The 24,725-nt window shown below is 30.4% G+C and overlaps 2 protein-coding genes across 2 annotated transcripts; one reads left to right on the forward strand and one right to left on the reverse strand.

Moving 5' to 3' along the window:
* Nucleotides 1-5,130: 5,130 nt before the first annotated feature.
* Nucleotides 5,131-9,056, forward strand: LOC114188024 (LRR receptor-like serine/threonine-protein kinase). Its single transcript, XM_028076507.1, has 2 exons — nt 5,131-8,111; nt 8,363-9,056. The coding sequence occupies exons 1-2, from the start codon at nt 5,297-5,299 to the stop codon at nt 8,818-8,820; spliced, it is 3,273 nt and encodes a 1,090-aa protein (XP_027932308.1). The 5' UTR covers nt 5,131-5,296; the 3' UTR covers nt 8,821-9,056.
* Nucleotides 9,057-12,453: 3,397 nt separating this feature from the next.
* On the reverse strand, nt 12,454-23,364 carry LOC114186560 (kinesin-like protein KIN-14F). The gene is made up of 18 exons (XM_028074499.1): nt 23,187-23,364; nt 22,715-22,884; nt 21,054-21,217; nt 20,356-20,499; nt 18,347-18,706; nt 18,032-18,100; nt 17,679-17,903; nt 17,489-17,570; nt 17,297-17,392; nt 17,036-17,215; nt 16,193-16,299; nt 15,468-15,646; nt 15,180-15,344; nt 14,848-15,101; nt 14,378-14,541; nt 14,108-14,299; nt 13,302-14,011; nt 12,454-12,815 (listed from the first exon to the last, which is right to left on the reverse strand). Exons 2-18 carry the CDS (start codon nt 22,872-22,874, stop codon nt 12,656-12,658), a joined length of 3,411 nt encoding a protein of 1,136 aa, XP_027930300.1. The 5' UTR covers nt 22,875-22,884; nt 23,187-23,364; the 3' UTR covers nt 12,454-12,655.
* Between the last annotated feature and the right edge of the window lie 1,361 nt (nt 23,365-24,725).

Below are 24,725 nucleotides of genomic sequence, written 5' to 3' on the forward strand. Positions count from 1 at the left end.
TCGATAAATACACAAAATATATTTATGTGTAAATCCTGAGTTTATGTGACGAAAGTCTTGAATGTGAAATACCAAATTTAATTATTTTTAATTGAGTTTATGCTAATTTTTGTTTCGTTTATTGAATACTAAAATTTCAAAATTACTGTTTTAGTCTTAAAAGATTACAGTGAAAGTAAATAATGATGTTTTAAAGCCTATATAATATCTTAAAAAATATTTTGATTTTTCTTAATTTTGTACACTGCCTGACAACAACACTATTCACTTTTGAACCAAATTAGTGTTTTAGCTATGCTTTACTATTTAGTTCCATAGGAAAATGCAACTAACATTTGGTTTCATGTGCCTAACACTGCTATGTTTTTTACCTTTACCAGAATCTGTCTTAGGTTTGTTTCTCACTTTTAATATTCTAAGTTGGTGCTTCGGAGTCACAAAATATATTGTCAGAATGTGACTTTGATCCAATCATATAAATTATATTTAATTTCCACACATGTTTGTCACAAACCTTCAAAATAGGATCCATACTTTATTTCTAAATCATAAAACTTCAGCTACAATAGTGGATAAGAAAATCACAAGAGGAAATCATCAGTTATTCAAATTATGTGATCCAATCTCACCAATCACAATTAATTCCCAAATCATGATGTTATTCAAATTATATTTATAAATCATAAAGAGAAAAAAAAAACTTGGGAAATATGGTAAAAGCAAAAGAAGAAAATGCAAGTAACATTTTTCTTTTTATTTTCTTTCTAAAATAGCTCTTGAGTTTACAAGTAGAAAAAACCTTGTAAAATGTGTGATCAAAGACTAAAAGGAATTATAAAAAAAAAAGTTATGTAGTTGACAAGGATGGATTTGAATTTAATAATCGATATGATGAATATTTATATGAATTTCTCGGATTTATTTATTTATTTTAGTATAAAATAAAGGCTAAAAAGGAATTATAACATGATTTTTGTAGTTGTAGATGGGAGTGTTAAGAATATGTTTAAAGTATAAGTCTTATCCATGATGTTAAATTTAAAATTTAGATTTTGTAACATTTAGTGTGTACTTTTAAGTATAATATAAATATATAAGTCAATATTATTTTTTTCAGAGCATTTACAACCTAATAAAGTCAAGATACTTCTTTAAGTGATTGAACATTGAAACTCTAAAATGTTCCTAAAAATGAGGAAAATATAAAGAAAATGAAAAATCCACTCCATACAAAATTCTAATTAGCTGAAAATTAAATATATTTATTCTCTTATTGTTGGAATCTGATCAAGAAATTGTTAAAAGTATTCTTTAAAAATTAAAGACAATAAAAAAATGAAAATGAAAAGAAATTCAAAAGAACATCTATTTTCTAAAAATAAATAACCAAATAATTAAAATTCTAATTTATGTTCTTAAATGTAACTAGACTTTTAATATTGATTATTTAAAAGTCTACATTCTTCTAACACTCATAAAAACATGTTTTTATATTGGTATTATAGAAAAAAACCTTCTATATAATATGAGAACAATCTTAAACCGAAGACCTAAAGATTGCATGAGACCCTATTCTTCACAATAATAAAAAATATATATATATTTAAGTGGACAAAGGTTTGGAATTTTTTTGTGATTAATTATAGATTAATTAAGTGGATCTAATAATTGTTTTCATTGAAGATATATGTTTGATTAGAGATGAATGAGCTCCATAACTTTTCTTCTCGTTCTTCTAAAAATTTGGTTATTTTATTGATAGCACTTAATGGTTTTGCCTCGGAATTACCAAGTGATGATAGAAAGTGTCTTCATCCTTATTTCATGTGCTGGAATAATGGTTTGATGTGTAATGTTCATAGCATGCTCCAAAGGGTGGCCATTCTTATATACTATTTTTCTCAAACAATAACAATGGTGGGGTTGGAGTAGGACAATTTCCAACTATACAATACCATCCATAAATAACTTGTGTGTGCTTTTCTTCAAAGAATACAAGTCAAATTGATTTTTTTAATATATATATATATATATATGGTGAAGTATGAAGAGTGAAGTAAAGTTGTTTTTGGTATGGATAAATGGATTTTCTGGGAGGTATTGAAGTAGAGGGGGATGAGTTGAGTGGTGAGAGTATCAGAAGGTTTTTGTGTAGAAATAGATTTGAAGTTTTCATAATAGAAAAATGATTAACATTGTGGGTGGAAGGTTATAACCATCACAAGGGAAAAATTTCCAAACAGTTCGACATCAATGCATTTTATTTGAATAATTGAGTCTAGAAGAGCCTTTATTTTGAATTATTTGTATTTTATAACTTGAGTTCTATTACATAATATCTATTTTTCCTATTAACTTAACATTTTGCCATGTTATTTTGTCTGTGTTTTCTTCTTTTTGCAATGATCATATTTATTAGTTAAGTCAGAATCTATTATCTCAAAAGAATGGTGACAACTGTTTAACTTTTGGATTCAATTTCTTCTTAGATTAAATCATTTAAAAAATTTATATCATTTTCTTTTGACCTTAACCTCCTCTACTAATATTTATGCAATTAATTTTTTTTGGGATAATTATAATAGAATACTCAAGTGGATAATCTGATTTAATTTTAGTTGTGTGATATTTTATTTCAGTAGTACTAATCTATTAAAATATGATATTACATTTAAATATTCAAATGTAATTATATTACTATTTAAAAAATATTTATAGAGTATGCAATACAAAAGCTAAAAATGATTTGAGATTATATAATGTAGAAAACTTTGGGAATGCATATTCGAGAGAGGGTAAAATGGGAAATTTGATATCCATGTAGGACAAAAAATTGAGATGTAGGAAAAATTTGGCTATAGTGAGAGCATAGTCTCCTCCTTCACTTTGAAAGGGTGAAATAACTTTTACACCCTTCCAAGTGCTTTTCAAATGTAACTAACCATACATCAAAACCTACCTTTTACTTTAGAAGGCATTTTTTTTTTTTTCATCTGAAAAAGCCTCATCAAATATTGCCTTCAGAAAACCCTTTAACTAAATTATCTTTTTCTTTTCATAAAATGACTTAAAAGTCTTTTTCAACAATCTTGTGAGCTATATAGTACAAAACCTTTTTTAATCTAAATTTTGTAGTTTTAACCCGTGAGTTCATAATGGTGACTAAGTTACAAAGAGGTGTTTAAAGAGATGATTGATCTTTGATTAATTTAATGTTGATTTTTGAATTTAGCATTTGAATATTGAAAAGGATGCAACGTTGTTCCTTCCATTGAAGGCCACCATACTTTTCATTGTTTTGAATTCATTCTTTAAACTAAACACTATGAGACAATGTTGGCAGATCTTTCAGAATTTTATATACCCTTTTTTATTACACATATTCTCACCTCCATGTGCACTTCACTTCTTCATCAGATTCCTCACCCATTTCCTCCATCTATGTATAAACAAATCCAAGTTACTCCCTTTACAATCAACTAACTACACAAAAAAAAAAATCCTCTTCCACCAAAGTACTCAAATTTACACTACACATCAATACTGAGTTTTACATTCTCACAAGAGTTAATATCTAAGGACTTTTAATCGAACATTCAGGTATGTCAAAATAGATTTCGATCCGTGAGTTAGATCGAAAAAAAATTGATTTTTTAAATATAGATCAAACTGAATCTAATTTATTTAATTTGGGAGTTAAATGGGTTAAAGTCGAATTAAGAGTGAGTTAATTGTATTTTACCGAAAACAATCTTTATTAACTTTTTAGCATTTTTTGTAAGTTTTTTATTATAATTATTTACTACGTATAATTATGTGGGTTGACAATTTAATCTTTTTAAATTTTAAAATGTTGTTCAATAATGTTTAAATTATTTAGATATTTAATTTATTTGTTTACTATAAGTTGACACTTTAGTTTTAATTTACTATATTTATAATTATGTTTGACAAAATAGATTATCAGTATGAATGTAGTGCTATTAAAAAATAAATCAGAGTAAATTCGCTTTGGTTGTACTGCAATATATAAAATAAATCGAAAGAGCAAACTATTTTTAAGTGAGTCAACCTTTTAATCCTACAATTCATGGTGGATCGTATCAGATTACAAAAATTTTGACTCATAAAAAAGTAAACAAAATTGAATTGACTATTTTTAACTCAGATGAATTGAGTTTATAAATAATGTAAATTTAGCTAAGGTAGTTGTTAAAAACATATATGTTAAATAGATGAAAATGAACTGTTTACTTTACATCATGAGTTAGTTAATTGAGGAAACAACATCTGAGCATTGTTTGGTTACTCTGGGAAAACAAACAAGGTAACAACTATGAACAACATGAATGCCTTATCAACTTGAACCACATAAAATAGGTGGACCACAAAAAATGGAGCTAGATAAACAAAGGGAGAAGTTATATTCTTCACTAAACAAATCAAGAACTATAAAACAATGAAAATAATGAAATATGTATCATATTGTCTGTTATGTTGGATCATCAGCCTATCACTATCATTGAGGTAATAACCCTAATTTTCCATTAGTTCAAAAGCCATTTTCCTATCTACATATTTTCCTAGTCTAGTGATAACCACATTTACTTTGTTTCCTCCCAACCGTGGCTACTAAAAGATTATAAGAGGATGAAACAATAATGACCAAATAATGCAGAAAACAAAGCAGGATAATAATGTTAGAGTCCACGTGGGGAGCAAAAACTTAGGAAATCTTTTTACATGATTTTCAGTTCCACCATTTTCACCACTCTGACATATTAGTATTTTTGAAACACAGTTCTAGCTAACAAAGAGTGTCAACTCGGAATCATTCAAACCGTAGAATGTTGAAACTTCCACGTCGATTAAAGATAGACAATTTTATAGTACATAAGTGTGTGCAAGTTTACTTTTTTTAACATGGTATCAGAACCATTGTTTAAAGTCTATCCTAGTGAGATTTGTGTTGATTGGACATATACTTTCACTTATTATCGGATCACCTACTAATGTCTAATGTCTGGTCCTACTACACATGAGACGTATATTCCTTTCGGCCTCTTACATGAGAGGTTAAATGAGAAATTTAGCATAATGAAAGACTAAGCAACATGGGAAGAAGTATGAGTGTGACCATGTTTTCATTATTAAACAACAACTTCCATTACAATAATAAAAGCATAAAGAATCAAGGTCTTGGACCCAGATCTTCTACTCTTCTTCCTCTATAAACAAAACATGGGGTTTCCCCTCTACAATCCCAAAACAGATCAACCGTTCTCTTCTCTCAGCAATGCCTGGAAGCTTAAGGAATCTGTCACTTTCTCCCAAAATCTTCTCCTTCACCTTGCTTCTTTCATTAAACTCCCTTCTCTTTTTTCCATGTTGTTACTCCCTTGATGAGCAAGGTGAGACTCTTATAGCATGGAAAAACAGTTTAAACATCACTTCAGATGTGTTACCATCATGGAACCCTTCAGCCTCAAGCCCATGCAACTGGTTTGGGGTGTATTGCAACTCACATGGAGAAGTGGTAGAGATAAACCTCAAGTCAGTGAACTTGCAAGGCTCATTGCCTTCAAATTTTCAGCCTCTAAGGTCCTTGAAGATTCTGGTGCTCTCATCAAACAACCTCACTGGAAGGATTCCAAAAGAGATTGGAGAATATCTAGAGCTCACCTTTCTTGATCTCAGTGGCAATTCTCTCTTTGGTGAAATTCCAGAAGAAATTTGCAGCATCAGAAAACTTTTGAGTTTGTCTCTCCATACAAATTTCCTTGAAGGCAGCATTCCATCCAACATTGGCAATTTATCAAGCCTTGTGAACTTGACAATCTATGATAATCATCTCAGTGGTGAAATTCCAAAGAGCATTGGCTCCTTAAGCAAGCTCCAAGTTTTCAGAGCTGGTGGCAATAAGAACCTCAAGGGTGAGATCCCATGGGAGATTGGAAACTGCACCAACTTGGTTGTTCTAGGCCTTGCAGAAACCAGCATTTCAGGAAGTTTTCCTTCTTCTATCAAAATGCTGAAAAAGGTCAAAACCATAGCCATATACACAACTCTGTTGTCAGGTTCTATTCCAGAAGAGATTGGAAATTGCAGTGAGTTGCAGAACCTGTACTTGCATCAGAACTCTATCTCTGGCTCAATACCAAGCCAAATTGGAGAACTCAACAAGCTTAAGAGTCTACTTTTGTGGCAAAACAATATAGTTGGTACTATCCCAGAAGAGCTTGGAAGCTGCACAGAGATCAAAGTCATAGACTTATCTGAAAACCTTCTCACAGGTAGCATTCCAAGAAGTTTTGGCAACCTTTTAAATCTCCAAGAGCTTCAGCTAAGTGTCAATCAGCTCTCTGGTATAATCCCCCCAGAGATTTCAAATTGTACTTCTCTGAATCAACTGGAACTTGACAACAATGCTCTCTCTGGTGAGGTTCCTGATCTTATTGGCAACTTGAAAGGCTTAACTCTTTTCTTTGCATGGAAGAACAAGCTAACAGGAAACATTCCAGATAGTCTTTCTGAGTGCCATGAACTTGAGGCACTTGATCTATCTTACAACAACTTGATTGGTCCTGTACCAAGACAACTATTTGGTTTGAGGAACCTCACCAAACTTCTGCTTCTTTCCAATGAGTTATCAGGCTTTATACCACCTGATATAGGAAACTGCACAAGCCTCTACAGGCTGAGGTTGAATCACAACAGAATAGCAGGTAATATTCCACCAGAAATTGGTAACTTGAAGAGTTTGAATTTTATGGACATGAGCAACAATCATCTCACTGGACAGATTCCTCCAACACTATCTGGATGCCAGAATCTTGAGTTTCTAGACCTTCACTCCAACAGTCTCACTGGTTCTGTTCCAGATTCTCTTCCCAAAAGCCTTCAGTTGATTGACTTGTCAGACAACAGGCTAACTGGTGCATTGAGTCACACCATTGGTTCATTGGTTGAATTAACCAAACTCAACCTTGGAAAGAATCAGATAAGTGGAAGAATCCCAGCAGAGATCTTGTCTTGTACTAAGCTACAACTTCTGGACCTGGGAAGCAATAGCTTAGATGGAGAAATTCCCAATGAAGTTGGTTTAATTCCTTCATTGGAAATCTCTCTCAATCTTAGCTTCAACCAGTTTTCTGGTAAAATTCCATCCCAGTTCTCTGGCCTTACCAAACTAGGAGTGCTTGATCTGTCTCACAACAAGCTCTCAGGGAATTTAGATGCCCTCTCTGACCTTGAGAATCTTGTCTCCTTGAATGTTTCCTTCAATGGCTTCTCTGGGGAGTTGCCTAACACTCCATTCTTCCACAAACTCCCTCTCAGTGATCTTGCTGAAAATCATGGTCTCTACATTGCCGGAGGTGCTGTGACTCCTGCTGACAAAGTCCATGCTTCATCAACCATGAAGTTCATCATGTCCATTCTCTTAAGCACCAGTGCAGTGCTAGTACTGCTCACAGTATATGTCTTGGTCCGTACTCACATGGCCGGCAATGTTCTCATGGAAAATGAAACTTGGGAGATGACTTTGTATCAGAAGCTTGATTTCTCCATTGATGACATTGTCTTGAATTTGACATCAGCCAATGTGATTGGCACTGGAAGCTCTGGAGTTGTGTACAAGGTGACAACTCCAAATGGTGAAACACTGGCAGTTAAAAAGATGTGGTCATCAGAAGAATCAGGAGCATTCAATTCTGAAATTCAAACACTGGGGTCAATTAGGCACAAGAACATCATCAGGCTTCTGGGTTGGGGATCAAACAAGAACCTGAAGCTTCTGTTTTATGACTATCTCCCTAATGGAAGCCTGAGTTCATTGCTTCATGGTTCAGGAAAGGGAAGTGCTGAATGGGAGACAAGATATGATGTTATATTAGGTGTGGCACATGCACTAGCATATTTGCACCATGATTGTTTGCCTGCCATTATCCATGGAGATGTCAAAGCCATGAATGTGTTATTAGGTCCTGGATATCAACCTTACCTTGCTGACTTTGGCCTAGCAAGAACTGCAACTGAAATTGGTGACAGTTCTAACTCCAAGCCAGTTCAAAGACATTACCTTGCTGGTTCATATGGATACATGGCTCCTGGTATTTATCTTACCTTTTTTACTAAAATTGAATTAATTGTTGAGTGATTAATGAAAAAAAGTAGTTTTAGAATTTAAATGAGGTGGACTTGGTTCATGACTTTATCTATACTTTTTAACCTATGGTGGATCAAACCAACCACATATGAACAAATATTATTAAGAAGGTTTTGATTCATAGTTCTGATACCATGTTAAGAAGTGAACTTTTGAACACTATACTAATTTGTGTTGTCTTTGGTTTATTAACAGAGCATGCATCTCTTCAGCCTATAACTGAGAAGAGTGATGTGTACAGTTTTGGTATGGTTCTACTTGAGGTTCTGAGTGGAAGGCACCCATTAGACCCAACTCTGCCAGGGGGTGCACACTTGGTTCAGTGGGTTAGAAACCACTTGGCTAGCAAAGGAGACCCTTCTGACATTCTTGACACAAAGTTGAGAGGGAGGGCTGATCCAACCATGCATGAAATGCTACAAACCCTAGCAGTGTCGTTTCTATGTGTAAGCACTAGATCTGAAGAACGTCCAACAATGAAGGATGTTGTTGCAATGCTGAAGGAAATTAGACCCCTTGAGACCTCAAGAACAGACTCTGATGCATTGAAGGGAGGTTTAACCTCACACACTTCTCCCCCACCTCCTAAGAATGTGGTTTCTCATGGATCTTCTACTTGCTCTTATAATTTCTCAGATAACTCCATCAGTTGAGCATGTATATGAAAAATGCATCTCATGGAGAAGCTATACTTCATTCCAATTTGTACATAGCCTAATGCAGTGCCAATTAGAGGTGTCTGAATTATTAATTAAATGATATTATAGTAATATAGTGTGGTGATTTTCCCCCTTTTAATGTTATCTCACACAGAGGATGCAGATTTCAAGTATTCATATGTATGTTGGATATACAAATAAGGATTAAATATGATTTTAGTGATCTCAAATTAAAATTTGTCTTTACCTAAAACTTTGATAATAACATTTGAGTTGTTTACACCGTTTATTACATTCTTGTTTCATTGTTATATGATCACTAAAATATGTTCTAGTTCTTGTTAACATTTTATCATCAAAGAATTTTCTTAGCTTGTAGAAATTAATCTTCCTGAGTGAATGCTGATAATTTAACTGTATATTAAGAGAAAGGGTTCAAATCTTGTGGAAAGTTGAAACAATGATTGGTTGTTTTGGATATATGTGTTTAGAATTTATTGATGGAGAACAATATTCCATGACTCATTCTCTTTCTCTCTCTGTCATAGATCCAAGCCAGCCTTTCATAACAGTACTCACATGGTCCCATGTTCAACACCACATGTCCATGTGCTGTCTGAGAGAGACTCACTTTCCAACCATTAGTGAAAAAATCACTGAAACTAACACTAACTTCTTCATTTTTTTTACATTGATGTTTACGTTATTATAGTTCGTCGGAAATTCTACGTTAATCAAAGATAAAATAATTTTATAATACATAAATAAATGCAAACTTCACTTTACACATCAATTTTGTAAAATTAATTAAGCTTAAAATTCACTTCAAACATAATTGAACATATATGTTTCATTTTCACCATTTAAAAAACAGGATAAAATATGTGAGGTTTCTGACAGTGAAAGGTTGCATGCATCGTAATGAAATGCACATGCATATGTGCAGGAGCATTATAAATGGAACAGTGAAAGATGACATTGCATAACTATGATACTTACCTGCTCCCAAACCAACTTCGGTATTAGTAAGTCAAACTTTGTTTCTGATATCATTATATTTAAAAAAAAAATAAGATAATAAGTTTGTAGGATTTTTCTTTATAATAGTAATTTTATTACTTTTAAGTAATGTAAATCTCGTATTCATATTTGAATTTCTATCAATATATATCAATATTTTTCTGTTGTAAACTATGTTATTTAAAAGAAAAACAATAAATTCTTTTAGATAGTAATCATATATTATAACTATAAGATAATTATTATAATTTAATTTTTAGTTTTTCATATTCCAATTATATACTGTAGTACAATTTTGTTTCTTTATCAATTTTCTATAAATATGTAATAAATTGGTTGTTGTGACCTTGAATGATGGATGTTGACCACAAATCTTCAATCGATTAGGGAACATCTAATGGTAAAGGATTAGATAGTTTAATAAAAGTCAATTATATTAGTCACTAATCATAAAACTATTCTAAAAAGAAGTTTTTTTTATCATTTATTAATATCATTTCATTCAAGAGAATTTTGTTATTTCTGAAAAGAGATGTTATCTGAGTGTTATATATTTACTTCTTGATTGAAAAAGAAGTGTTGAAGATTCATTAAAAAGGCTAATGAATATTTTTTTTAATTTGTATTGATAACTTTGCATTAGTGTTTAGTGTGTTGTAAAATTGAGTGTTTTTTGTAAATATTTTTGAAACGTGTTTTATGATTCTGTATTTCTTGTTTACATAGAAATTCTTACAATTAGATAATTCAATATTTCGGGAAAAGAAAATCAATGTAAATTGTCTAGATTAATTAGAGAAGAATGTAAGTAATATATAAAAATTTTGTGACTGATGTATTTCATCTTTCTTCCCTAATTTTGGATTCTTTGTTATTGTTGGCATTCACTAACATTTACACTTAATTTCTCTTACAACATCATGAATTTAATATTTTTTATTATTTTAAAACTCATTTTTAAACTAATTCAGCCCATCTTTGAGTCCTTCTTTGTTTTACTATTAAATTATAAAAATTCTGCCAATTATAAAAAATATAATAAATTATTATCTAAAAAATAATGAAAAAACTATAAGAGCACGAAATAAAACTATAATTATTGTAAATTCAATGGTTATACTCCGTTCTTATTTTATTTATACGCAAAAAAAAAAATACACTTTTGCAATACTATTTTGAATTTAAGTACTTTTACATCGTTTAATGATATTTTTTAGAATATTTTAACTTTAATTAATTTCTGGCATTTTTTTTGGTTTTAAGATAAGAACATTTTAATTAGAAAAATACTAGGACATTAGTAAGATTTAATTTAGATGATTAATTTGTTAATAAGTATATGAATTCATTTTGATTAATCCAAAAATTCTTGCAGGTGCACATATTTCAAATCAAGAGATTTTTTTTCCCATCATTTGCAAGGTTTGACGAAGCTTTTTGTAGTTATTGAAATTCTTAAACCAAACTATTTCATAGTATCTTTGAAAAAGCCATCTTTGGCTTTACCATGCAAAGAGTAAGAGAAGGACAAAAAGAAATATTATGGTGGGATAATGTCAGAAAAAGAAAAAATCAAGAAATGTGATAGAATAAGAGATTTAAGATATGTTAAAGCAAAATTAGAGTACGACTTTGAGTGTTATTTACTAAAGAAAAAATATAAACATGTTTTGTAAAAATAACGATTTTTTATTTTTATTTTATCTTTCAAAAATTATAAAAGTAATTTTAAATTATATAAAATTGATAAATTTGAAATCCATGAAAAAGTTGTATTTAATCCTTTAATTTTCTGAAATTCAAAATAAATATTTTTATCTTAATATTTATTTTAAGATAGTAAAATATAATTTAATTTAAGAATCTTGAACAAAATTTGTGAACGTGTCATATTTTATCACATATTATAATAATAATAATAATAATAATAATTACATTTTAGAATAATTATTTCATATCTGTTTCCTATACTCTTAAATAGATAAAAATAAATAAATAAATAAAATAAAATCACCAATACTTCGTATATTCAAATCTTAATTCTTTAAGAAACTGAAATTAAATTAATTTATTATAATCTTAGTCTTTTATGACAATTATAACAATCAATTATCATCAGAGATTAAGAGTTTGAAAATTCTCTAGTTAGAATTAACTTATTCCAAGTATTAATTCAAATTAGACAAACTCATATTAAACAAGTTAAAGGCCGTCAAACTCATAAAATCATTAAGCATATTAAAAAAGTAATTAAATTAAATGAATCTTTAATCAATTAAAATATAGTGTTTACATGAATTTAAGTCTTATACATTAATCTTAAAGAAATACATTAGACACTCATTTTTTCACTAGAAAGAGAATTTTGGATTATCACTCTAAGAATTTTAAATTTATTTCATCCTCCAAAAATTGTATAACATCTCTCCCTAATAATAAGAATTTTATTGGACCCAAATAAAATATTACATACTTCTACAAAAAAAAAAGAATAAAAATAAAGTGAAATAGCACTAAACACATCAACTGAAAAGGTCTTTAGAGAATTTTGTAAATACCTTAATTAAAAAGAATATTCAACAAAAACATGTACACAAGAAAACTCAGTGACTCAGAAATATGTATTGATATACCAAGCTTCAAATTACAAAAACATGCTCAAATACAAGGGATGAGTGGCACATACATATTAACCTCAAAACCTCAGTTTGTATAGAATTGTGTGTGTGAGGAACTCAAACATTGATTGTAGTTCCTGTACAAAAAAAAAATACTATAAAAAAAATGCTCACTGTGTAACATGAAAACCTCAAGATAAACCAAAAAACTTTCCACGTGGGGTAGATCTGCTTCTTCTAAATTCAGGCGTGGATGTATTGCTTCCTTCTTTAAGATTGCTGGCTGAACCATTCAAAACTTTGTTTTCAACTTTGCTAGCCAATAAATGTTCTCCTGCTTGAACAATTCCTCTGCATGTGGACAAAAAGGTTCTATTATCAATACCAGTAATGCTAATATTTTTGCATATGCATTTGTAAAACTAATCTTGAATCAACATGAGTTTGTAGTAACATGCTTGTTCTGTGGTAAAAAAGAGCAGAAAATTGATTTTGACACAAAATATTGTTTGGATACTGTAGTCAAATTGATTTTGAGTGTGAAATTACCAAAATAGCTTTAGTCATCAAAGCAGTGTTGATGCAAAAAGCTACTTCTGATAGTTATAATAAATAAAAATAAGAAAAAGTAAAAACTGTTCTTTAATAAGTTAGAATTAACTAAGCAAGTTAGAAGTTATTTTTTAGAAAAGCCTAACACAAATTTTCTTTTGCATTATTTTTTCTAAGCGTTTTTTAAAAAGTTTGGAATCATGTTTCAACATTTGCAAACATCATGTAAACTCAAGATGAAGTATGTCTTAAGTTGATCCAAACACACCCTACTGTTAGCCATACCTTGATTCAAGGTTCTGAAAATTCCTTGCAAAGTTCTGACGTATCTTTTTGAGATTTAAAGCACCGTGGACAGCAGACTCCATAAATCTAAGATCATTTTCAGCCTCAGAGTAATCATTCTTTGGAGGTGTCTCAACATTACTTTCACTAGCAAATTCCATGTCAGGAATGAATGGTGAGGTCAAATCAGGCTTTTGAATCTTGAAGGGTGATAGTTGATTAGGCTTGGCCTTAGCCTTACTCTCAACCTTGCTTTTTCTGATACCACCTTGTCTTACTGCACTAAGTGCTTGCTTGAATTGTTCCTCTTCATGTTCTTGATGAACTTTCTTATAGTTGAACTTCTGGAGGTTGAAGATAGTTTCCGAAATGTTTTCATGCTTTACTGTCTCTTGTGAACTCACATACATTCTTGTGTTATTGTCAGTGGATGCAACCACTGGCATTGTGACAAGGGATTTGTTAGCAGCTGGAAATGGATGCTTTAATATTGGTTGGTTGTCCATTGTTTCAGTTTTTACTTTGCTTTTAATGACTGTCCCTCTATCATTGGATTGTGATCTTCTCACTGGAGGAGATGGTGATCTTCCCTTCACTGAGCTCACTAACTTTTCTTCAGTCAGAAAAGACATTTTTGGCATAGAGTCCTTCTCCATTAATGTTGAGGGAAACCTTGACCTTCTTTGCTTACCTGAAGAGCAACTTCTAGACTGAAAAAAGAAGTTCAAATTAAGTAAGAGCATATATGAATCTGCATCAACATGGCACAATGTCCAAATGCATATTTACATATTTTATTTAACTACCTCCAAGCTTCTATCATCCATAAGTCTTTGACCAGTTTCATGCTTGGTGTTGCCACTGGCACCATATTTTGGTAATTGAAAAGGTGAAACAGCTCTTGGTTTTTGAGAATCAATGGCGTTTCTAGCATTCCCAGCCTTCCACTGCTCAAGTTCTGCTTCCTTCCTCTCCAATGCCAATTTGAGATTTGATATCTAAAAAAATAAAGAACCGTTTACATATGTTGTGCATGTTACATTCAAAATTGCACTACTTGTGACTAAAACGCAAACCTCTTCCTTTAGTTCTCGGATTTCACCAGTTTCTTTGTTAGATTGAGCAGCCCCAAGTTCAATGGATGAAACCCTCTCAGCAAACTTTAGTGTGCTAATTGTCTCTCCAAAAGCATTAAGTTCAGGATTTATATGAACAAACATCAATGTTTTTGCATGCCCTCCTATTGGTAAAAGAAAAGAAACACATATCTCAAGTTAATTTTGCAGAAATTCAAAGCTAGCAAACAACAATGGCAATAACCAAAGTAATACCAGCATTTAAATTTCTATTCACTTATCAGCCTAATCTGACAACCTGGTCCCTAAAGAAAGATTGTACACATAGTGGTCAAATAGTAGTAACACCTATTATAACATTATGGTTGTCATAAGAGAAATGGAAAAAATTCCAAATCTTAGTGCTGCTATAACCTATTATTATTGGTAACTTGCATCAAATGGGAAAAAATTACATGGCAAAATGTTACCTAAAGAATCTTGTAACACTTGTGTGAGCTTGCTATTTCTGTAAGGGATATGTGGACTCTTCTGTGCCAAGGCAGAGATGACATCGCCAAGTGCAGAAAGTGATCTATTTATATGTTGAGCTTCCTTTAGTCTCTCACCAACTGCCTCAGATTTGTCAACCCTCTCACTTCCAGCCAAATCAACCAGATGGAGACAACCTCTTAGAATGGAGTTGGAAACTAACTCCCTTCCTCTAACATGAACAGTCAAAACACTGCAAAAAGTAAGAACATGGTTAAATATATTTCGTGGTTGTTGGTACTCATCTATGTTCATGAAGATGTCACTTTACCTATGGGAACGACTGCTTCTCTCATTTAGAGCTGTAGCACCCACGGCACGGTTCTTCTGACCAATTCTCATCAAGTCTAGAACATCTTGAGTACAGGTAACAGGAACTAAAAATGCATCAGGCACATTGATGCCATTCATTTGAGAATTGTTTCGAATGTCTAATGTATATCTTGTTAAGGAACTGAAATAACTACATAAATTTCATTGGTAATATCTGTATAAAATTAAGAGTTTGAACTGCCTTGCTGAAAGAAAAAATTATGATAGGACACTGCTTAAAGGATATCTTCTGTTAGAGCCATCACTGACTAGCAAATCTCTCACTTGTTCATTGTATATTTCAATCATCTGAACGAAAACTTCATACTTTATGGAATCAGACCTTTCCTTTGATATATGAAATAAATCACCCAAAGCCCTGTAGTTTACACCCCATGTCTCTTCTGTTGTAAGATCAGGGCCACTCTGCACAAGCAAGTTGATCACATTAATAGGCATGATAAAAAAAAATGATGGAACACGAAAATGTTTCGTAATTGAACTTATTATAGACCTGGTTGTTTTCTGATGTAGCTATAGTTCCAAGGTCTATAAAATGGACATTTTATCAATTTATGTTGACAAAAAACAAGATATGAAATTAAAATTTGTAAGAAAGCTGTTAAGTTAGAGGTTGAGTAAAGTTTCAAATAAGGAAGTTTTCAAGAGAAATGGCTCCAAACCAAGGTTTGAACTAGTATTACTAGAGTCTTTAAACTCAACAAATCGTGTGATGGTGTCTAAACATGTACCATAAAACACTGAAGTAGAAGGAAAAGCATATGATTGGTAAATAATACATGGATACCCCATGAAAAGAAAGCCAATGGTAGTAAGTTTAGAACCACATACATTGTGTTACCTTTTGTGTAAACAACAGTCAATAATAGCCAATTAATTCAAGATACATTACTTTAGTTTAATGAATCAACATTATGTAAAATAACTAGGACTACTATAAGTGTCTCATACCATTGTGTATGTTTTCCCTGAACCAGTCTGCCCGTATGCAAAGATGCATACATTATAACCATCTAGAACGGATCTGATCAAGGGCTGAGTGTCAGCATAAATTTGTTCTGCACATGACATAAAAAACATCATGAAAAGCATCAAACAAGTACATGACAAAAACTGTAAGAAACGCAATTTATTAGTAAGAAAACCATAAGTTTATGATGAATCAAGGAAAGATTTTACTGACTGAACATTAAACAGGAGAAAGAACTTTCCTGCAAGTATTTCAATTTCACAAAGAGACAGTGCTCAATTTATAAACAATAATAAAGAGATAATGAGTCTCTTCAATCCGAACCTGTCTGAGGAATCGAACATTGATAAGATTTGTGTGACTATTTTGTTATTAAAATATAATTTTAAAAACCAATTTAACAATAAATTAGAGACTATTTTGTCATTAGGCTATAGTATTAGGGATCAATTTGAATTTTTAATTAAACACATTCAAGGATCAAAGCAGATTTTTCCTTCTTTTATGGACTAAATTGACAATGTCTCTCATTTAAGGATCAAATTGGTCAGTTGCCCTAATATTAAAAATAATATGAAGTCTGTCCTCGATCCATTAAAAAGGTCACTCACCCTGTTATCCACATACCAAGAGGAGAATCAAGTCCCACATCTAGTAAAGATAATGTCAAAATACAATATATACAAGTGAGGGAAATCCTCATCTTAAGAGTCATTTCATAGGTTTAAATTGACCCTAAACCCTCTCTGTAGGAATATTAAACATAAACACAATGCCTCAATTGGATATTTTATTGTATTATATTGCCTAAACCCTTAAACTACCTTGTGTTACGGTTGTTCCAAAAACCTTATCGAATGAAAATACTCGTCTAGCATCTTTTCCATGCTTAAGGGGATTTATGATCATCATATCTCCATTTTCTCCAATATAGTCCACCGTAGACTGCCCATTTGATTGTCCTGGTAAGAATGGCCTCACTCTACAATAAACCCTAATGGCTCCTGCAAAACAGAAATTTATTAATCAAATTTTAATAAGTTGATCCATGAAACTCATTGTTAGGAACCCGGATTCTTATGCACCTTTAAGGTCTTGTACTTCATTGTAAAGAAGGCGGTTCTCCTCCAAAACTTTGTGGTAGGAAGTGGAGGCCACTTCAAGGCTTTTGATATGATCCTCTAAGTAATAGAACTCAAGTCAGTCCAAATATTATCATGTTATTAAAACACTTCTACAAACAAGATATTCAATGAAAACCAACTCTTAGATGTTACCTAGCCTACTCAGTTCTTCTTCCCACTCTGATTGAATTTGTTTGACCTCCAATTTTGTTTCTTCAAAAAAGTACTTCATACCCTGAAGCCGGATGAAAACCTTAGCACACTGTGCTGAACAGCTAATCCAAACTCATATGTAAAAGTAAACAACTAACAATAGCAATAACTCCTATGATCCAATTTATACCTCAAGTTGTTTCTGTTGAGTGTTGATTACTTCAGCATATTTTGCAGAATAGTTGCCATTTTGTCGAATACTATCACGTTTTCCACCACAATTGCAGAATTTGGAGAAGTCATTTGATGCCAAGCTACTTCTTTGGTTAAGATATAGTGAGATGGTTTCTATGAACTCTCTCTTTGAGAGACAACCCATGTCACCTTTCAATATTTTCTTCAAGAAAAGTCCAAGCTGCAAAGAATTGTTGAGAAGTGTACTTTGGTAAACCATTAGAACGAAAAGGAAAATGTCAAATGAATGGCAATTGTGAAGTTTGGAAACAAATATAAGTTGCATACAAAAATTAAACTATGGAGTACCTGAGTGCCTTGAGAAACAAGCAAAGATGAGAAATCCTTGACTACCTTGCTGAGTAAGGTATCAATTACCTACAAATTATAATCCATATCACAGATAAGACTGCATAAAGAAAAGAAAATCTTTATGCAGATTATCTAAGATTTGTTCCATTTATATATGTTAATTCTAGATTATCTAAGAGATTCTCATGCTTAGCTTAGTGAGTAACATACTCTTTTTATAATATTCATATATTAATCTTCTCAGAAACACGTTTTGTAAAAATTAGAAAAGAAGTTACAGCAGTACAACAAACTGGAAAGGATCTTACCGACCATTGCATTCAGAGGAAGATCTTCAATCCCATTGGCCTCTCTAAGGTAAGCCTGAAGAAGTCTGAGTCCAAAGTGATCATAAAGGAAAGCCAAAGCATTGGCAGTTCTGCTTTCCTCAATCAAGAACTCTTCAGATAATTGAAGAAATTCTAGCAGTTGTTCATACTGTGATGACTCTGACTCATCTAATGATTCATCAGCACTTTCACTGCCAACTATGGAGGAAGGAGACTTCTTTGGAAAGGAAGTGATCCTCACAGTTCCACCATACCTCCACACACCAACCCCACCAGATAACTTCCATTCATAAAACCCCTTCAAACATAGAATGCAGTCCACAACTTTATTGGATGAACCTCCCTACATTTTCAAGTTTTAAAACACAAACCCTCTTTCAACAGAAAACTCAAAAGTAGTGTCAAAATCAACAAACAGATCAAATCTAAGAGGGATACATGGTATCATCTTCAATAGAAAAAAAAATGGCAAGATGTGTTCTGAACAATCTATCTAGCATTGGTTTCATTTGCCAAAATTGTTTTGTTTAGAAACATATAAAATTTAAATTGATTTTATGATATTTAAAAAATTTTGTAAAGAAAAAAACCCAAATTTGGTTGAATTTGAATGGAATTGTGCTTACTTTTTAAGTTTTAATTAATTTAGCATTATACATAAAATAAGAGTGACAAGCATATGATTACTATTTCCCGGATATTTTAAAATTAAAAATGAAAAAAGTAAATATCTTGCATGAAAATACTCAAAAATACATAAAAATGTACATAATCAATTCAAAAAAAAAAAAATATATATATATATATATATATATATATATATATATATATATATATATATATATGTATATGTACATGTATGAGTGTGTAAAGTTTAGAAACCATTTTCAAATATAGATGGATTACACTAAGAATTTTAATAATGAATATAAATTATTTTTAGTCCTCCTATAATTTTTTTAATTAGTTTTATGCAGTACAAAAAAATTATGAATACTTTTTATTTTAAAAAATATTAAACATATTTTATTTTCATTAAATAATTTTTATATAATACCAAAATATTGGCTATATTAGTTAAACCAGATCAAATTCATTCAATCTGAGAGTTTAATTAAAATTTATCGGCCAATATATACTTCTTTATTCTATCGTCTAACTACATATTATAAATAAATTTTTTAATTAATTTATATAATATATATCTGTTAATAAAAAGTATTTTTTATTTTTTTATATTATTTTTTAACATATTTTACTAGCAATTTTATTATTATTGATATAACTTATTTGATTGATTTAATTATTTACATAAAAATAAACTGAAATCAATAATAATTTTCCTCATATACTTTATAATTATAATATTATAAAATATTGCCCATTTTATCATTTTCATATTTTTTCACAATTTTTTTTTACCATTTTTACTTTTTTTATCCTAATATTTGTTAACCAATGTTTTAATTTTTTGTATAGTTTTTCTAATTTGTTAACCAATTATATCAGGTTTGAAAATATTATTGTATAATTATAACACCTAACAAAAAACAAATTATTTTTAACTATTTTCTATATATTTTATTATAATTTTATTTTTATATTTGGATGCTTATTTTTATTATAATAATAATAATAATTATTATTATTATATTTTTTATTGTTATTAAAAATGCATTTCCAGTAGTAACTATTATAGAAGTTATGTCCAAGATAGTTTCTTATCAGTTGCAAATGTAAAAATTTAAAATCTAATTCCCCTAAAAAGTAATTCATTTAGCAAAAGAATTCAACAATAGGTCTAAACAATACAGTGCGCATGTACTTCCAATTTTATTATTTTTTCTACGAACAAAAAGAAAAATATTTTATTAATTATTAACAAATTTATTTATAATTATTTTTTTAATTATTTATCACAAAAATAATTCCATATTTGAATGATTAAAAAGAGAATGGAACAAAAATAAATAGAAAATCCAAAGGCCAAACCTTCTCCAAATCAGATGCTTCAAATGTGAGAAGCTGCATCTCCTTAACAGCCTCTAAGAAATTCCTCATGTTCTCAAAATACTGAATTGCTGAGTGGGCCGCACCCTCTGCACATTGAACAGCAAGCCCAGGATTCTCCACCACCTATCCAGCCCAATACACAAAACAACCAAATAAAGAAATTGTCACCAAATTAAGACTTTGAAAACTAGGTTTTTACTTCCTACACCCCCATAATTTCTTTGTACACCCCTTCAAATTTTCAAAATGACCATTTTTTTTCTAGAAAAGTACATATTCCAAGAGCTTTCCAAAACAAGCTTTTCATACTTTTAGGAATAAAATATTTACAACAAAATTTTCGAAATAAAATTTTTGAAATATGATTTTCGAAACAAAATTTTCAAAACTCATGAAATTTATTCTTGAATATGTTTTCTGGAATGAAATTTCCAAAATAAACTTTCTGGAAAGCATGTAATGCCTTCCTCTTACATGAAGTGTATTATGGAAAGAGTTTTCCATAATACATGAAATATGTTCCAGAAATAGCTTCTCGAAATGATTAATGTCTTGTTTGTCCCGCATAATTTATAGATACTAATAATTTTTTATATTAAAAAATTGTATTTTTTCAGTTAAACTTATATTTATAAACAACAGGAAATTATAAAGTTTTGGAAAATGGAAAAGTGGACCTTGAGAACAGCACCAGGGTTGACTTTGTTGAGGACATTGCAGAGAATGAGACCATTGCGTAGGGCAAGGCAAAAGTCTTCTTCAGAGGGTGTTGCAGTGAGAGACAATGATGCAACATTGTCCATTTGGCGTAGCCATTCTGTTGCTTTGTATCTTCTCCGAGCTTCCACCATTCAACAAAAACCAAACCATTTTCATCACAAAATAAGATCACCAAAAAGATTGAACTATGTGAAAGGTGTAATAGGAAGTCACCAAAAACATAGAGAATGGTTGTATTATGTCAAAATCATCAAACAAAAAAGTTAAGGGACTGTTATTAGAAGTTAGGTAGAAAAACAAAGACACTAACAATGATTAGTAACAGCAAAGTGGCATTTTAAATGTTACGAATTTATGGTGCTCCTTGCTTAGATGTTGCTCCTTGCTTAGATATAGGGTCTTGATAATCGTTAATGCTTAACATTATGCTCTAAAATCATAGTTAGGGACTATGATCATAATTATGTCCATAAAAAGATTAAAAATATATCTTCTAATCAATAATAAAATAACAAATCATAATGATAATATCTTAATACAACCCTTTAGGTTATAAGATACTTGGTGGCACAAATTTTGGACCCGACCCCTTAGGGACAAGGGCACAGTCCTACACCTTAATTGAGTGGTGGGGTGCTGATCCATTTTAGTACAAACACTTACCCCCACACACTATTCTTCATCATCAATCTCTTGCTACATCTCATTCTTTTTCTTTTCTAGCCACCCACACTTTGTTTAACATATAAACCTAGCTTTTTGTTTTTTAACATTGCTTTTTCTGCTTTTGTTAAGTAAAGGGGTCCAAGTAATAATTTGGTTGACCAAAAAACAAAAGAAAAAAAAAAATGAAATTGTTAAAATAACCAAATGATATGTTGCTTCTTTTCTTTTCATTGGGTCATAAGAAACAAACATCACACCTAGAAACGTGCCTCAACTCAAGCATCTTTTGTCAATTATCTACTTTTTCACAAAGAGCTATTGTCTTCTTTCTTTTTTTCTTTCTTTTCTGGAAGAGGAACTACACACCACATATATTTGCAACAATTTTTGTTCAAGTTATGCCTACTTTCACAAATTGGCAGGTTGTATGCACCCTTTTGCTGCTTCCAATAAGGTTTTCCAAGAGAAGAAAATCTTATTCCCAATTCAGGGTATGAACTCTTTCAGCAAAGTGAATTATTCCCTCCATTTCAAATTGATCCATGTTAAAGTTTTTATACAGTAACAAAAAAAAAGTAACCACTTTAAGATAATAGTATGAAGGGATAAAATAGAATAAATTTTTAACATTTATCAAAACAAAAAACACTAAAGTGTAAATCAACTTGAAATATTAACATTTTTGACAGATTATGAGTGTACAAGTTCTGTATAGTATCAATCAATCTTGATCTCCCATGTCCTTGAAAAATATTAACTATCGTAAAATACAAACATAAAATTATTCCATTGAGAGATATTGAAAAAAAAACTCATACCAGTAATAATATATGAAGATTAAACTAAAATTATATTTACAAATTTGGTATTAAACTGCATTATTACACAACTGTATTTATATTATAACTAGATATTAATGGCATGCATGGTGTGTGACATTAAAGAAGCATACCTGCTTCCTCTGCCTTCCTCTGTGCCAATTCATTATCATTGAAACCTTCCTCTGTGACAGTGCATGAAGCCTCCTTGTTCATGGTGGTGACCACCAAACCCTTCAATCCTCTCTTTGAAGGAGATGTGAAAAATGAGTTTTGGCAACTCTCTTGTGGCATCTCAATCTCTCTGATAATCAACCAAGAAAACTGTATTAGATGATAATAGCATTGTATGCATACAAAAAGTTTCATACACAACACAATTCCTATGTATGATAATATCAGAATCAATAAACTGATTGTGGGTAGCTTCATACACATAGCAAGAACTAAACTTTTCATCTGATCAATTCTTACCTGGATGCAAACCAATTCTTACCTGATTGTGGGTAGCTTCATACACATTGCTCAACTATATTATGAATGGGTTTTCCTTATCGATAAATTTAAAAGAAAAGCACGAGATTGCAGAAAGAAGAGTAAAATTACCTGGGGAAGTGAAAGATTGAGAACAAGAAAGTTAAGTTTGGTGAATGAGGAGGTTAAGGAAATGGAAAGAGGGTTTTTGTGTGATGAATAAGCATTAGAAAGAAAGAAGAAGGTTATTGTGTGCAATGGTAGTGTGGATGTGTGAGTGTGGAAACTGAAGAGAAAAAACAGAAACACATGAAAACTTTCAAACGTCGTTATTGGCATTCTCAGACTAATATAGGACAAATGACTGCGTCAATTGACGGAGATTCTACCTATTCTTGCCGTCATATCTATTTTAATATTCCCAATAAACTAAATTTCAATATTAATGAACCAAAAGTTCTTCCGAAAATTAACAAATTTAAAAGCTCATTTATTTAAGAAACAGACATTTCTCTTTAATCTGTTACTAAAATGAACATTTAAAAAACATAAGTCTGGTTATTTTATCAAAATACATTTTGTACAAAAATAAATGGAAACAAATTTAATTTATATATATATATATATATATATATATATATATATATATTAAACTTTTAAAGTGATTATTTACCGTATACAATAATCTATAATTGGATGACACTCAATTTTAAATAAATTCATATACCTTAGATGATGATAAAAATTTTAATTCTAACAAAAAATATTGAACATAATGTTATATATGTAACAAAAAAAAAATTACAATAATTAATGCACATGTTAACCAACTGAAGTAGACTTCATTCGCAATTTTATAATCTTAGGTTTTACAATCTTTTATTACATTTTTTTTTATAAAATTATAGAGAAAAACAAATGGACCATTACCTTTATTTACCAAAATATTGTAGAAAAGGTAATTCAATCAAACTGTTATTTTTTTTCAGTATAATAATAATAATTTAAAAAACAAGTATAAAACAATTTATAATCTTATTTACAGTATAAAAATAACTATACGCAACAAAGAATTAAATTCAAAATTAAGTAAGTTTTAATATTATTTATTATTGAGTATAACGACAATATTATTTACTATTAATAAATAACAAATTAAAGACAATAAAAGACAATAAGGTCGTGTATAAATGACTTGAAAACACACTTCCTACCCATATTATTGTCTACTCGGTGTTGTCTCTCCGTACTACAGCATTCAAAATACAATAAATTTATGTTCTAGAGTGTTAATCTTTCCATTAATTTATAAGTTGATCTTTAATAATTAAAGTAACCTATAACTAAAATGTGATAATAGTGAAAATTCAGCTATTTTGTTAACTTTTATTTATCCTTATTATCTATTTGACTTGGTATATTATTAGAATTTAAAATCTCATATATTTTTCAACTTAAAACTTAAACAAAATTTATCAACTTTATATATAATTGAGCCAATTTTTGCATAAATATTTTCAATTTACCGATGAAGAATGACATTAATCTATTATCAATTCACATAAATTCTGAATTCATGAGACTTCTAAAAAATTTAAGTAAATATATAACAAATTTCATAAATATGTTAATGCATTTCTATTATAGAATTTCTATCTCTTGCGAAATTCT

This window comes from Vigna unguiculata, chromosome 6 (genome assembly GCF_004118075.2).
Source record: "Vigna unguiculata cultivar IT97K-499-35 chromosome 6, ASM411807v1, whole genome shotgun sequence".
NCBI classification, from domain to species: domain Eukaryota; kingdom Viridiplantae; phylum Streptophyta; class Magnoliopsida; order Fabales; family Fabaceae; genus Vigna; species Vigna unguiculata.